Below are 12,513 nucleotides of genomic sequence, written 5' to 3' on the forward strand. Positions count from 1 at the left end.
GCCTCAGCGAGATTAAACAAGCTAGAGTCGGAGCCAGACGCACGAGCCCTGAGGCCTGCGGCTAGCACAGTGCTCTTAATTCCTAATGAATTCTCCAAGTAATGGACAAAAATTAGAAGTAAATGTATGCAGATGAAGCACAGGAGACCCGTGTGCAATCTGGGGGGGAATTAGGGGAGAGGTTGGAATCAAAATAGTCAAAGTAAAGGTGTTCATGCATGAAATTCTCAAAGAATTGATAAAAAATACTGTATTAAAGAATGAAGGCCTGCCTCCAATAAACTTAATACATAAACATCAGGAGTCAAAAGGTGTCAGTGTCACCAAATTTCCTAGTCCTAAGAAATATCTCCCTATGGACTCCCATTCTCATGTGTAAGACAGCATAACATTAATCAAAATCCCCTTCTCCCGTGTCCTCGGGGTGCAAGTCACGCCTCCCCGCACCGACCCCTCATTGACTGTAATGCATTGGCTGCAGTCTGCGTGCTGTTGGCCAGACACCCACTCTACCAGCTTCATCTGGTACTTCAGTTTCTGTCCCCTCTTGACTACACATGGACATACTTTTCAATTATTCTGCCACACCCAGCTTACTCCCGCTTCAATAGCTGTTTTACGTATCCTATCATTTTCTTCACCCACCTCTGCTCCTTTGCATGAGTTGGGACTTAGTTTCTTCAGACCTTAGCAGAGACACCCTGTTTTCTGGGGAGCCTTCCTAGTACATACCCCATGCACACGCCAAGGCTCACTACTGGGTTTTGTATTGGTTCCTTAATGCCCAGCTCTCCCTTCAGAGGTTAAGAGCTTGGAGAGAAGGTCCCTGTCTTTCCCCAAGGCCTATCTGACACGGAGCTGTAGGAACACACCCTCGAATGCTTTAATGAGTGGGCACAGGGGCATCAGTCAGTCCTGCCTTTATTCTGTTGAGGGACCTCCATAACTTTGGTTTTCCTACCCCCGATGAACAGTAAAATCTGACCATGCGGTAGAATTGTATAGAGGCTTCGTCTTTCACGGCCTTCAACACATAGATGGTTTCTTTGCCAATAGGAATTGCTTATGGTGCCAAGCTTTGCAGACGGACATTAACATCCCGGGCTGAGGAAATAGCTCAGTAGGAAAAGAGCTTGCCACTCAGGCACAAGGACCCAAATTTGAGTCCCAGAATCCATGTGAAATGGCTGGGCATGATGGTACATGCTTGAAGTCCCAGTACTCAGGTGTCAGGTTGTAGGGTAGAGACAGGTGTGAGACTATGCTGGCTCCAGGCCAGTTACAAAAGCTATCTTACATGGCAAAGTGCACAGCTCCTCAGGCCCCAACCTCAGTGCGCACACGCACACACACACACACACACACACACACACACACACACACACACACGAGCAACCTACCACTACCATCAAATTAGCATTCTGCTTTCTGACATGCTGGGAATCAAAACTGGGGCTTTTGCACATGCTAGGAAATATTCTACCATTGACTACAGCCTCAGCCCAGCATCCCACTGTGAATATGAACACTCAGTAGAACAACTAATAATTAATTCACTGTAAGCATTTTAACAGGCCTTTTGAAAGCAGCAATAAACCCCAGAAATGACTGCAGGAGTAGGAATTTCAAGCCAGTGAAGGTATTTGGGAGACGAGCAAAGACTTGGAGTTTCCTTCAAGCCACCCCAAGTGGTTGGCCAACTTTAACTTTACCTGTAGGACTTCCTTAAAATGTCAATCTGTAAGACCCCTTGTATAACCTAGAGTTTCCAGACTCCCAGACAAGCTGTCCAGAGTGTCACAGCAGATGAGGCTGTCAGACTTGCACTGTGTTCTCTATTCCTGACTCTTGGCCCTATGTTTTATTGAGAAACCCTAGAGCCTCCTTTGAGAGGGGCGCTAGTGTCCAGTTGTAGCCTCTGCTGTAGGTGGACCAGTCTGGAACAGTTAACACCACCCAGAATTATGCATAAGATCTTGTCTGGGGAGCAAAACAACCCTGATAACCACAAACTTCTTACCTTACCTGCTTGCATCAGCAAAGCAGTTTCCTGTTAGTACATACGGTCTGTGTTTTTGTCAAGCGCCACCCCCCTGCCCGCCCCCACACTCACACATACCAACCGATGAATCCACAGCTAACCTTTTCCATCTGAGGTCACTTCTTCCTGCTTTCCCACCTCCTCTTCAGTCACCTTCACCTTCGCCTCATACTCCTCCGCCAGTGATTTCCATTCCACTCTGTTATTCTGAAGGCCCGTCAGCATGGGGGTGATCTCCCCGTGAAAGCGAGAGAACTCCTGCAGAGAAGTTGAGGTGGGAGACTGGCTAGTCAGATGTTTGACTTTCAGTAGTGTTCTTGTGTAAAAGAGAAGCTGTGAGGGGAGCAGTGTTTGGAGCTGCTGGGGTGAGCCTGGCTGTGTCTGAAGCTTGGGAAAGATGGGTGCTCTTTGAGGTCTGTCAAGAAGGTCTGTGGATGGCTCATATGTTCTTGTACATTTTACTCCACTCTGAATAAATAAACGTGAGTACTCAGACTACTAGGGGAGGAATAACCTAATGGCTTTTCTTCATTGCTGACTTTTTTTTTACTTTGGTTAGATTGATTGATTGATTGATTGATTGATTTATTAGATAAGGTCTTGCTATGTAGCCCAGGCTGGCTTGAAACTTAGCATGTAGTCCAAGGTGACTCTGAAATCTTGACTCCTGCCTCCCGAGTGCTGGCTGGGATCGCAGGTGTGCACCACCACACCTAGCTCACTTTAATTATAGTCGGAAAACAAACTTCTCAATGAAACGATTATACAGTCCATTCAAATAATTCATTTACATACCTTATATACAAAAGTACAAACAAAATCAATGAATCCCACTTGAAGTTTTGGTAGTTCACCCTTTTTGTTTCTGTCCATCATAGGCTAGAAAGAGAAGTGAATCCTTTTTAGTCGTTTTCCAGGGCCTTAGGGGTGGTTTCTAATAAGTAACAAGTTACGAAATGGTCTTTACAATTGGTTGCTGCTGCAGCACTGTCCTTTCCAGATCTCCTTGTTCCCAAAATTCATTTGCAACCAGAAGTGCTACCTGCAAAAGACAAGAGGCATGGCTTGTGATAACCCCTGCTAGCCAAGAACTCCCAACATGTTAGCATGAGTGATATCTGAGGGTAGGATTTTCCAGCCAATGTTTGAGCTGTCGTCAAACCATCTCCTCTGGAGTTATAAAAAGATGTCTACTGGAGGGTTTTGGACCAACTCTGAGGACTCTTGAAGTCGTTTCCATCACTTCTCAGTGAAGAGGGGGATGGGAGGATGTTGAGTTTCTTAAACCAAACTGCCTTGGGCTTTCATGGTTTCCAATCCTGTTTTAATCTGCTGTGGCCATCTGGCATAGGTCTGCATATGTTGAACACACACACACACACACACACACACACACAGAGAGAGAGAGAGAGAGAGAGAGAGAGAGAGAGAGAGAGAGAGGAGGAGATACACACATTTTGATAGCAGTGAGAGGTTAATTCATATAATGAAAAATGAATACACCCTAATGATGGACATTGGTTTGCTGACCAACAGCGACGTAAACCAGGCTTGCCAAGAAGGACGAGATGAGGTGTTGTCTTTCTGATGCTCAGGGTGCAGTGAGGACAGTTTGCCCTCAGTGTGAACATACTCCAACACTAATAGGTGTACTGCTACCGATGAAGGAGGGGGAAGGAAGTGGCACTTCACGCCAGAGGGAGGGTGGCAGTGTTTCTGCTAGTAATAGGTCTTTAGATTATAAAGGTGGAGAAGGCGATGCCCCAGGAGAAACAGACGGCCTGAGGCTTATCCAAGAGTTTAGAGCGTGCGGTGACAGCTTGGGGTGATGGGGATGACCCTAGGAGTGTGAGGTAGGGACAGGTAATAAATGGCAGGCAGGTACTTTATTGGGGAGGTTGAACTCAGATCTCCAGGTCAAAGCTTCCTTCTTTATCAAATGGTTAGGTTTTTTCTGTACAAGTGTTATGAGAAGAAAGGAGACTTCGTGTGTGTGTGTGTGTGTGTGTGTGTGTGTGTGTGTGTGTGTGTGTGTGTGTTGAGACCGTGTCTTGCTATGTTAACCCGTGCAGCTTGAACTCACAGTCATCCTGTCTCAGTGTCTCAGGTTCTGGTCTTAGAGGTGTGCATCATCGTGCCCAGCTCAAAAAATGCATTTCTTAAGAACAAATGAGTGCATGCATTTGGAAATTTCTGCAGTGCATCACTGACAACCCTTTCCAGCCATGGAGCAGTCAGAAGAGCTCTCTAGATAATTCTGGTCAGAGGACAGAAGAGGACAGGGAGTCACAGATGAAGATCAGCTGGGAGGCCAACACCAGACTTCCCGTCAAAGTCTGGATACAATTTTTTTTCCTTTTTAAGATGTGATCTCATGTAGCCCAGGTTGGCCTCAAATTGAGTAGGTAGCCAAGGATGTCCTTGAACTTTTGATTCTCTTCACCTCTCAAGTAGTGAGATTAGAGGCACCTACCAATATGTCCAATTTATGAGGCACTGGAATCTGCATTCTAGACAAGCACTCTCCCGACTGAGGACACATCCTTAGTCCTGGACATAGTCTTTTTTTTTTTTTCCATCTTTATTAACTTGAGTATTTCTTATTTACATTTCAATTGTTATTCCCCTTCCCGGTTTCATGGCCAACATCCCCCTAAACCCTCCCCCTCCCCTTCTGTATGGGTGTTCCCCTCCCCATCCTCCCTTCATTCTCCTCCCCCCGACATAGTCTTAACAGAGGCCATATTAGGTGTGACAGACAGAAAAGATTTAGAAATGATGAGCTCAAGGGAGATCCTGGATGTCTGGTTTAAGCACACACACACACACACACACACACACACACACACACACACGCTGGAGCAATGGCTCAGCGGGCAAAATCCTGCAACAGAATCCTGAGAATCTGAGTTCAAATCCCCAGCATCCACGTAAAAACCTAGGAATAACCCCCACACAGTGGTTATATCGGGATTCACGTGAATCCCTGAAGCTCACTGGCCAATGAGTCTAGCTCAAACAGCAAGTTCCAGGTTCAGTAAAGAGACCATGGGAGCAAGGCCAGCTAAGTAGAATGAACCATCCATTCTACTGTGGCCTCTTCTGATTATCTCCCATTCTGAGAAGATCACACAGCGAGTTCATTTAATAGGTCTTATTAAGTAACCCAGGCTATCACCAAATCCTGAATCCTCCTGCCTCAGCCTCCTCACAAGTAGTCAGATTATAGGACTGAGATATCATGTCTGGTGAATTCTAAATAAAAAGTTTATAGCTTGTCCAATAATAACAAATTCTGCTACCCCCCAAAGTCGTCTGTGTCTTTCCTTGTTCTGGGACATGATCCAGTGACCTGATGGCCTGCTGCTGTTTGTGAACATCAGAATAGGACTCTGGAGTTGTCAGCGTTCACTGTGTGGCCTTTCATAGGATTTAGGTAGCACCTAATGTGTGACAGGAAAAGAAATGCCATAGGACTTACCTGACTCTGTACCTCACAGGGCTTGGTGATGGCAGACAAGTCACAGGTGTGTGGTAGGTCACAGGTGTGTAACTGACAGGTCACAGGTGTGTGACAGATCACAGGTGCGTGGCAGGTCACAGGTGTGTGGCAGGTCACAGGTGTGTGGCAGGTCACAGATGTGTAACTAACAGGTTACAGATGTGTAACTAACAGGTTACAGATGTGTGGTGGGTCACAGGTGTGTGATGGGTCACAGGTGTGTGATGGGTCACAGGTGTGTAACTGACAGGTCACAGGTGTGTGACAGATCAAAGGTGTATGGCAGGTCACAGGTGTGTGATGGGTCACAGGTGTGTAATGGGTCACAAGTGTGTGACCGATCACAGGTGTGTGATGGGTCACAGGTGTGTGGCAGGTCACAGATGTGTAACTAACAGGTTACAGATGTGTGGTGGGTCACAGGTGTGTGACAGATCACAGGTGTGTGGCAGGTCACAGGTGTGTGACAGGTCACAGATGTGTAACTAACAGGTCACAGATGTATGGTGGGTCACAGGTGTGTGATGGGTCACAGGTGTGTGACAGATCACAGGTGTGTGGCAGGTCACAGGTGTGTTGCAGGTCACAGGTATGTAACTGGAAGATTGTGTGGCTGACATATCACAGGTGTGTGATGGTTCACAGGTGTGTGGCAGGTCACAGGTGTGTTGCAGGTCACAGGTATGTAACTGGAAGATTGTGTGGCTGACATATCACAGGTGTGTGATGGGTCACAGGTGTGTAACTGACAGGTCACAGGTGTGTAACAGGGAAGGAAATGCTGTGGGACTTGCCTGACTCTGCACCTCCCAGGGCTTGGTGATGGCAGACAGGTCGCAGGCAGTCATCATCATGGCCCTTATGAAGAAAAGAAAAATGACTAAACTGTAAATATGAAATGCTAAAAAACACAAAATGTGCTGTTTTGCCCCAAAGGAAGAAACATTCCGTCTGCTCACATGATGACCTCCTTTTTGGTCGGGTCGGCAGTTACATATTTGATGGTTTCTTCTTCGCTCTGCATCTGTTCACAGGTATCAACAATCTTTTGAAACATGGTTCTCTTCCTGGAAAACATACAGCTATGCAACAATTTTACCCCAGAAAATGATCTTAAACGCTTGCCTTTCATATTCTATGTTCCCACTCTGTCTCAGGCTGTCTGCCGAGCACGGGCCAAGAGCCAGGGTAGAGAGCAGGCAATTCTGACTATCCCTGGCATAGAAAGGGCTGGAGGCAGAAAAAGTGCAAACCACAGACTGGGGAGAACCCACGGACATTTGAGTACAATAAAAACCAAAAAGTTCAGACGAGAAAAGAGCAAAAGAGACTCAGAGGCCACAAGCTGTACCAGCATCGCACACACGCCCAACAGAAACACAGAAGCCGATCTTCATGGATGGCCGACCTCACTGGCAATTAGGTAAATACAGATCTAAGGAAGAGGGTATCATCTCATACTCAAACGGTTAGCAAATGAAAATCCAGATGTGCCCTGATCCAGAGCACACACTGGCATAGTGCAGGTGGGATGTCAGTGGTGGGACCTGATGCTGCGAAGGGGCGTATGTGTGTGTGTGTGTGTGTGTGTGTGTGTGTGTGTGTGTGTGTGTGTGTGTGTGCGTGTGTGTGTGTACGTGTGTAAATGTGTGTGTCTGTGTGTGTGTGTGTGTGTGTGTGTGTGTGTGTGTGTGTGTGTGTGTATGTGTGTGTGTGTGTGTGTGTGTGTGTCTGTGTGTGTGTATGTGTGTGTGTCTGTGTGTGTATCTGTGTGTGTGAGTGTGTCTGTGTGTGAGTGTGTGTATTTGTGTGTGTGTGTGTGTGTTTGTGTGTATGTGTCTGTGTGTGTATGTGTGTGTGTGTGTATGTGTGTGTGTGTGTGTGTGTGTGTGTGTGTATGTGTGTGTGTGTGTGTCTGTGTGTGTGTGTGTGTGTGTGTGTGTGTGTGTGTGTGTGTGTGTGTGTGTGTGTGTGTGTGTGTGTGTGTGTGTGTGTGTGTGTGTGTCTGTGTGTGTATGTGTGTGTGTGTGTGTGTGTGTGTGTGTGTGTGTGTGTGTGTGTGTGTGTGTGTGTGTGTGTGTGTGTATGTGTCTGTGTGTGTGTGTGTGTGTGTGTGTGTATGTGTGTGTGTGTGTGTGTATGTCTGTGTGTGTGTGTGTGTGTACGTGTGTAGGGATGGGAGGCAGGTGAGTACACTTCTGTGTGTAAAAGCCAAGCTGGGCATCAGATGTCTTTGCTGGATGGGTCACTACCCAGCCACCTTCTCTACCATTTCCTTCCATGCTAGAGTTAAAGGTACTTCCTCGCCACATTCAGCTTTGTGCATGGGTGCTAGGGGATCCAAACTCAGAACTTCATGCTTATACAGCATTTACTGAGCCTCTGGCCCGCCCTTTAATTAGCTCTTAATTGCATTTTTGTTTGGCTTCATCAAGGTTACATCTTGAATCTGATGTGCTAGCGAATGCCTTATAAACCAGTGGTAGTTCCTCATCAGGAATATTTTAATCTAGAAGAGTCGTGTCACCAAAGGCAAATCCTTCCACAACGCTGTGTGGGGAAAGTGAGTTGCAGAAAGGTATTTGCAAACAGTCCGGTGTCAGTCCAGTGTCATACGTGGGAAAATACTGAAACACACTCAACACACATAGGAACAGGAGTGGAAAGGAAGGGGTGTATCAGTATCAGAGGCTCTCTTGGGAAGCTGAGAGGACTTTTCATGATAAAACGGGGGTGGAGCACCCCAACTGCATCACGACTTTCCTCTCTGTCCTTAAAAACAGAACTCTGAAGCACATGAGACACTGTGGGTCACCGCTGGGGGAAGGTGAGCTCTGGGTATCTGGAAACCATGTTATTCTAAGCACTTGTCACAGCTGGACTGGTTTTGTTGTCTTTGTTGTCATCGTCGTTGCTTTTATTTATCCGTCGGATTTATATCAGTAAATCCTCACCGCACAAAACGTCCACACAACAAACTCTGAACCAATTAATATTAATACAAACTGCCCACCTAGATAAGACAAATTGTCCTATTAAATCCATCCTTTATGAAATATTCATAACTACCTGTGGCCCTTAAAGGCCACACAGATCTGGGTCGTCCTTCTCCTCCTCCATCTTGGTTCTTCCTTCCTCTCCTTCTTCCTCTCTCCTCTCTCCAAAACTCTGTCCCCGCCCTACTTTTTCACTGCCCACTCACAGGCCTTGCCTTATCTTGTGCCTGCCCTCACCTGCATACAGACATCAACCCACATTTCACCCTTTCTGTCTTATTTAAAAGAGAACTTCTCTCTCAAATGTAAGCTGAGCACAGCTATTACCATTCTGTGATTTATAAAGTATAAAATGCACCAATACCCAGTCTATCATTTTTTGTCAATTAAATAGTACATTCTGTTATCTATCCTAGCTTAAGAAAGACTTAACATCTATATGTTATATCTTGGCTAGCTTGTATACTATCTGAAAACTATTAAATATGTATTCTGTTTAATAGTTAGATTTTTTTTAAAAGGAGGATTAGCAAGGCAAACTTTGACAGAGCCAAAATGTCGCCTAATATTTAGATCCTGTAAATAGCCCACCTCTTTCTAATCAATGGTCGCCACGAAACTTAGTATTTTACTTAGAAGAAAGTGTGCAGACACTTGGCAGGTCTAGTCTCCTTGGCCCTCTGCTGTGCAAAGCTCACGTCTTGTGAATTTAGTTTGTGTGGTAGAATCATCAAGATTGTTCAACCCAAAACTCTCACAGGATCAAATTTCTGAGCCTGAAATACCACATACCAGATTCCGGGCAAGCATTCTACCACTGAACAATCTGGGCAAGCACTGAACAAGTCCAGTTAAATACTAGATTCCGAACCATGGTGAGTCACAGGGATACAAAGCCACGGGTGCAATTTTGTGATATCGTTCTTTAAGCAATGCACACTGATTCCTTCTGTTTGAGCTTCTTTGGGTCACAGGTTATTTAACAGGAGAGGCTGGCGTTTTCAAAACTACATCTCCAAAAACAGAGTAAGTTCACTGGCAGTCAACTATCTTGGGGGGAAACTGGCATTCCAAAAAGAAAACAGATTTGTGCGCCTGTTCTAAAATTGTGTGTGTGTGTGTGTGTGTGTGTGTGTGTGTGTGTGTGTGTGACTACAGAGGTCAGATGGGACATCATACCCCTCACGCTGAAGTTACAGGCCATCGTGAGCCACCCAGCATGGATCTTGAAAGCCCAACCCCAGCCCTCTGCAAGAATATCAAGTGCTCTTAAGTAATGAGCGGTTTCTCCACGACCTTGGACTTTCAGTATAGTTCCCAGCAGGCAGAACACAGGGCCTGACACCCAGCCTCGTACTTACTTGAAATAGAGCGCCAGGTCAGTTGCTATTATCGCAACCTCGAACAAGTGGATCACCGTTTCAAACTGCCGCTTGCTTAGATTCTGGAAGATGTTTAAACTCTGTAAGACAAACAATCCACAATGAAATGCAGCCGCCACTTGGCCTTTGGGTCAACAAACAAAGAAACAACACAAACTATCCTTAATGAGATAATAGCCTGTCTACCTTTTTTAATGTCTGAGTTTTTCTTTTAATAGTTTCTTTATTTTTATTTTCAGGCCCATTGGTGTTTTGCCTGCGTGTATGTCTGTAAGGGTGTTAGATGCCCTGGAGCGAGCTGCCATGTGGGTGCTGGGAATTGAAAGAGCGGTCATGGAGCCATCTCTCCAGCCCGACATCTGGTCTTTTTGTTGTTGTTGTTGTTTTTAATCTCCTGATTTGAGTAAATTTCTCTATTTTACTTTGAGCAAGGTCATTCAAAATCTAAGAATAGCCTCAGAAACTCCACGTCTACCTCTTTGGAATAAATAAATTGTTCTCTTTCAGGACCGTGTGAAAAAACGAAAACAACAGAATCAAAGCTTACTTTTACTAATTGAGGCACAGAAATAAAGGATTTCTGGGGATGCCCAATGGTTAGGCATGGGGTATCGCTGACCAGCTAACTCTAGAGTAACCACGAAACCACCCATTTTTCAGAAACCGCCAACTACACTAATAATTATGTATGCAGGGAAAAATAGTAAACCTCTCCCCTGGTCCTTAAACTGTTTTCTTACAATAGTTTACAAGAATTAGTAGATTTTTCCCCCTGAACTTCTCATTAATAATCTCTTCATATATGAATCTGTTTCGTTTTTCATTTTCTAGATGACTAGAATATAAAACTCGGACTGGGTATTAAAAGCCATGGTATTCTGGACAGAGCATTTTAGTTATGCAGGGCAGTGGCCAGATGTGCAATGGTGTTGCTAAATGAAGGTTGTAGTGATCAAGGCACAGGACTATTCAACAGCCTGTAGGCCTGTGGGAGAGGCAAGAGGAATATGCTGTAGAAAGGAATACTGAACAGAATTCCAGAGTAATAAGGGACGTGAGTATTTCTTACCCACTCCCAGCTTCTACGAGCTTCGTGAATGCTCTTAATCTATGGCGAACCGTAGCACAGAGACATTAAGCAATTTGCCTTGGGTTAAACAGCCAGAACACGGCAGACCTGGTATCTGAACCAATGTGACCTGTCCACACAGTGGGTGGTCTCAGTCTTTTACCCACAATGCCTTTTGGCAAGATGCTCAGGACCAGGTCCCAGCCCCAGTATTGATAGCTGTGTTCCTGGACACAACTCTAACATCTGCCTTTGTTTTCTCAGTTGGGTAAACTTGTCCTTCCAACTGCCTAACACTTACTTAGTCTGTGCTCAATAAAGACCTGTACAAGGTCACTTCCATGAGGCAAACCTGGGGAATCCCTCAGAAACTAAAAGTTCTGCAAACTAACTCACTGTTGGATCTGATAATAGTATTAGATAGAGTTCTGAGACCAGCTCCAGGTTAAAATAAAAGTAAACAAATTTTTAAACCAAAATCCAAATCTGGCTGTCAGTCATTCCCAAAGACTTGAGTTTTTGCCCAAGAACTCAAGTTCTAGACAAACTAAGTTTTCACAAAGGCCATCATTTCATATCATTTGGAACAAGAACTGGTAATTCACAGGGCATGTGTGACTGGCGGACAGGAATCTAGCATTTGTTCTGGTAAAATGTTGAGTTCAAGCTGGGCAGTGGTGACACCTGTAATCCCAGCACTTGAGCAGGCAAATCCCTGAGTTCAAGGTCAGGGCCTACCGAGAGAGTTCCAGGACAGCTAGGCTTACACAGAGAAACGCTGTCTCGAAAAACCAACCAGCCAACCAACCAACCAAACAAAAACCCACTGTGTTCATTGTTGCAACAATAGTCAATGGTTTTAGATGGGTAGAATTGAGCAATGGCCAGCAAATTTCCAGATTAAAGGGGAAAAAACTATTCTTACTCGGAACTGTTCACAATGGCGCCACAAGACATTTCAGTCCAGTCCAATGTGGGTTTTGACTATTTTCTTTTTTTTTTAAAAATGATTTTATTATTTTTAAAGATTTATTTATTTATGTGTATGAGTGCTCTACACGCATGCTTGCATGACAAAAAAGGACATTGGATCCCATTACAGATGGTTGTGAGCCACCATGTGGTTGCGGGGAATTGAACTCAGGACCTCTGGAAGAGCAGTCAGTGCTCTTAACCGCTGAGCCATCTCTCCAGTCCCTAGCTTTTGTTTTTTGCTTTTTTGTTTGTTTGTTTTCTTTTGAGGCATGGTTTCATGTAGCTCAGGTCATGTAGCCAAGAATAACTTTGTATTCCTGATGCTCTTGCCTCTACCTTCCAAGTGTTGGGATGCTAGGCATGCCATCCAGCACTATGCCAACAGACTGCTATGTCAGCGAAGTTCATCCAGTGTTAATGGAATGGCCATTTCTGGGTGGTATGAAGGCCATCAATTTCCATTCATATTTTTCTTCTACATTTTACCTATTACTTGAATATTTATAGTGGACATAGGTGTGTTTTTTAAAGTCCTAGGCAATTCATTC

The 12,513-nt window shown here is 45.0% G+C and overlaps 1 protein-coding gene across 3 annotated transcripts in view; it reads right to left on the reverse strand.

The window, feature by feature from the left end:
- Window positions 1–12,513, reverse strand: part of Pde6c (phosphodiesterase 6C) — a 56,435-nt gene that overhangs the window by 840 nt on the left and 43,082 nt on the right. Inside the window, exons 16-21 of one of the 3 annotated variants that reach the window (XM_032895485.1) lie at window positions 9,901–10,001; window positions 6,503–6,610; window positions 6,338–6,401; window positions 3,009–3,083; window positions 2,837–2,920; window positions 2,143–2,299 (exon numbers count right to left, since the gene is read on the reverse strand). In XM_032895485.1, coding sequence (XP_032751376.1) covers window positions 2,143–2,299; window positions 2,837–2,920; window positions 3,009–3,083; window positions 6,338–6,401; window positions 6,503–6,610; window positions 9,901–10,001 — 589 coding nt within the window. Of the gene's footprint in view, window positions 1–2,142; window positions 2,300–2,836; window positions 2,921–3,008; window positions 3,084–6,333; window positions 6,402–6,502; window positions 6,611–9,900; window positions 10,002–12,513 lie in introns of all 3 variants that reach the window. The other 2 variants (XM_032895486.1, XM_032895487.1) reach the window with 2 other exon arrangements.

The sequence above is a fragment of the Rattus rattus genome, chromosome 2, assembly GCF_011064425.1.
Source record: "Rattus rattus isolate New Zealand chromosome 2, Rrattus_CSIRO_v1, whole genome shotgun sequence".
Classification (NCBI taxonomy): Eukaryota; Metazoa; Chordata; class Mammalia; order Rodentia; family Muridae; genus Rattus; species Rattus rattus.